This window comes from Elephantulus edwardii, unplaced genomic scaffold (assembly GCF_000299155.1).
Source record: "Elephantulus edwardii isolate Elephantulus edwardi_28Jun2011 unplaced genomic scaffold, EleEdw1.0 scaffold00151, whole genome shotgun sequence".
Taxonomy (NCBI): Eukaryota; Metazoa; Chordata; class Mammalia; order Macroscelidea; family Macroscelididae; genus Elephantulus; species Elephantulus edwardii.
The window spans coordinates 4756828-4757775 of NW_006399901.1; the positions used below are offsets into that span (position 1 = coordinate 4756828).

The following is a 948-nucleotide window of genomic DNA, read 5'->3' on the forward strand; positions in this document are numbered from 1 at the left end:
CCTGGGATTCATCTTCATACTCCACATAAGCCAAGCCCTGAAAGAGCAATATATGAGGTCAGGGTGTTGTAGGCCCCGGGAACAGCTTGCTTAGGCAGGGCAGGCGGCAGAGCACGTCACACACTCCACTGATGGCCAATCTCCAGCCAGTCAAGTCTCTCACTGACACACCTCTGTCCCAGAGTGTCGTCCCCATCCTAGTCCTCATCCCAACTGCTTTCAAGAAAACCTTTTAAGTTCTGTACTTAACTACTTTAGGTCTGTTCTGGAGAGAAAAGTGGACAGAAAAAGTATAAAACCAGCAAACAAACTCAAAATGAACACAGGGTAAACTGTGTCTAGGCCTCCATCTACTTCCTCTACTTCAAGCAGCCAACTCTCCATTAACATGGGGGAAGGAAAAGGAGGGATCCAAAATCTTACAACTGGTCAACACAGGGTACAAAAGCTCAGGAGATCAGGGAAAGATGGGAGGATGCAATAAAGGGAACTGGGATGCAGAAGGGACCCTAGCAGGAGGCCTGAGAGTAAGGGGAAGCATTATGGGCCACTCACCCCAGGCCCCCACAGAACACCAGGCAGCCTGGCTGCACAGTCAGGCGCTCATACTGTGTGTGGATCCTGTTATGTTCTTTTTTTCTACACCTCCCTTTTTAGTACAATTAGCCACCAACATATTATCTGTCACCAGGTATAATTAGTCAAGTGACCTACTCCTGTGAAATGTCACTTACGTTTTAGCAGACAAACCAGGAACCCACCCAAGAAAGAAAGCATCCCAGGGGGGAGAAAACAGGGATTGCCCGCTATCATCACGTGCACCAGAGACAGAGGTCTCATCTCCAGACACAGACCTTGGGTTTTCCCGCCCGGTTGGTAACCAGCCGGAGGTCCTTCACAGTGCCATGAACTTTACAGATTTCCTCCAGCTCCTCTTTCGTGCAGGAG

The 948-nt window shown here is 49.4% G+C and overlaps 1 protein-coding gene across 1 annotated transcript in view; it reads right to left on the reverse strand.

Moving 5' to 3' along the window:
• Window positions 1-948, reverse strand: part of SART3 (squamous cell carcinoma antigen recognized by T cells 3) — a 27110-nt gene that overhangs the window by 879 nt on the left and 25283 nt on the right. Inside the window, exons 17-18 of the mRNA XM_006894892.1 lie at window positions 855-945; window positions 5-37 (exon numbers count right to left, since the gene is read on the reverse strand). Of these exons, the coding sequence (XP_006894954.1) occupies window positions 5-37; window positions 855-945 (124 nt within the window). The remainder of the gene's footprint in view (window positions 1-4; window positions 38-854; window positions 946-948) is intronic.